The sequence below is a fragment of the Alligator sinensis genome, unplaced genomic scaffold (genome assembly GCF_000455745.1).
Source record: "Alligator sinensis unplaced genomic scaffold, ASM45574v1 scaffold954_1, whole genome shotgun sequence".
Taxonomy (NCBI): Eukaryota; Metazoa; Chordata; order Crocodylia; family Alligatoridae; genus Alligator; species Alligator sinensis.
In genome coordinates, this window is record NW_005842228.1 from 1,671,272 (window position 1) to 1,671,912 (window position 641).

Consider the following 641-nt stretch of genomic DNA (forward strand, 5'->3'; position numbering starts at 1 on the left):
GGAGCCGGGAACCGCGCGGGTGAGCGTGTCTCCTCATGGCCCCTTCCCTCCCGCAGGCTGTTCGGCATCAAGTGTGCCAAGTGCAAGGTGGGATTCAGCAGCAGTGATTTGGTGATGAGAGCCCGGGACAACGTGTACCACATCGAGTGCTTCCGCAGCACCGTCTGCAGCCGCCAGCTCCTGCCCGGGGACGAGTTCTCGCTGCGGGACCACGAGCTGCTGTGTCGGGCGGACCCCAGCCTCCTGCGGGACAGGAGCGCGGCCGACAGCCCCCGGAGCCCGGGCCACCTGCAGAGCACCAGGGCCCTGCATCTGGCAGGTAGGCGAGCCGGGCCCTGCGGCCCTCCGGGCGGGGAGCGGCTCTCGCGGCCTGGCTGGAGGCGGCACTCGCATCCCCGGGATCGCATCACGTTACGTAGTATCAGGACATCCCGCATCAACGTAATTAATATAAGATAGTATAAGATACGCCTGCCCATGCACTGCATTGACTGGGGTGCCTCCAGGAGCCACCCAGGCTGCACTGAGACCCGCACCGCGGGCCCCTGCTCCGCCCCCGGCTCTGCCCCGCGCGGTGCCACTGCGGCGCCCCCGTGTGCGGCCGGGCAGGGCCGCGGGCCCGTGGGTGGCAGGGCCAGGCG

General features: G+C 69.4%; 1 protein-coding gene across 1 annotated transcript in view; it reads left to right on the plus strand.

Annotated features, from left to right (window-relative positions):
* The window catches only part of ISL2 (ISL LIM homeobox 2), a 4,917-nt gene that overhangs the window by 817 nt on the left and 3,459 nt on the right, over window positions 1-641 (plus strand). Inside the window, exon 2 of the mRNA XM_025208415.1 lies at window positions 57-319. Within this exon, the coding sequence (XP_025064200.1) occupies window positions 57-319 (263 nt within the window). The remainder of the gene's footprint in view (window positions 1-56; window positions 320-641) is intronic.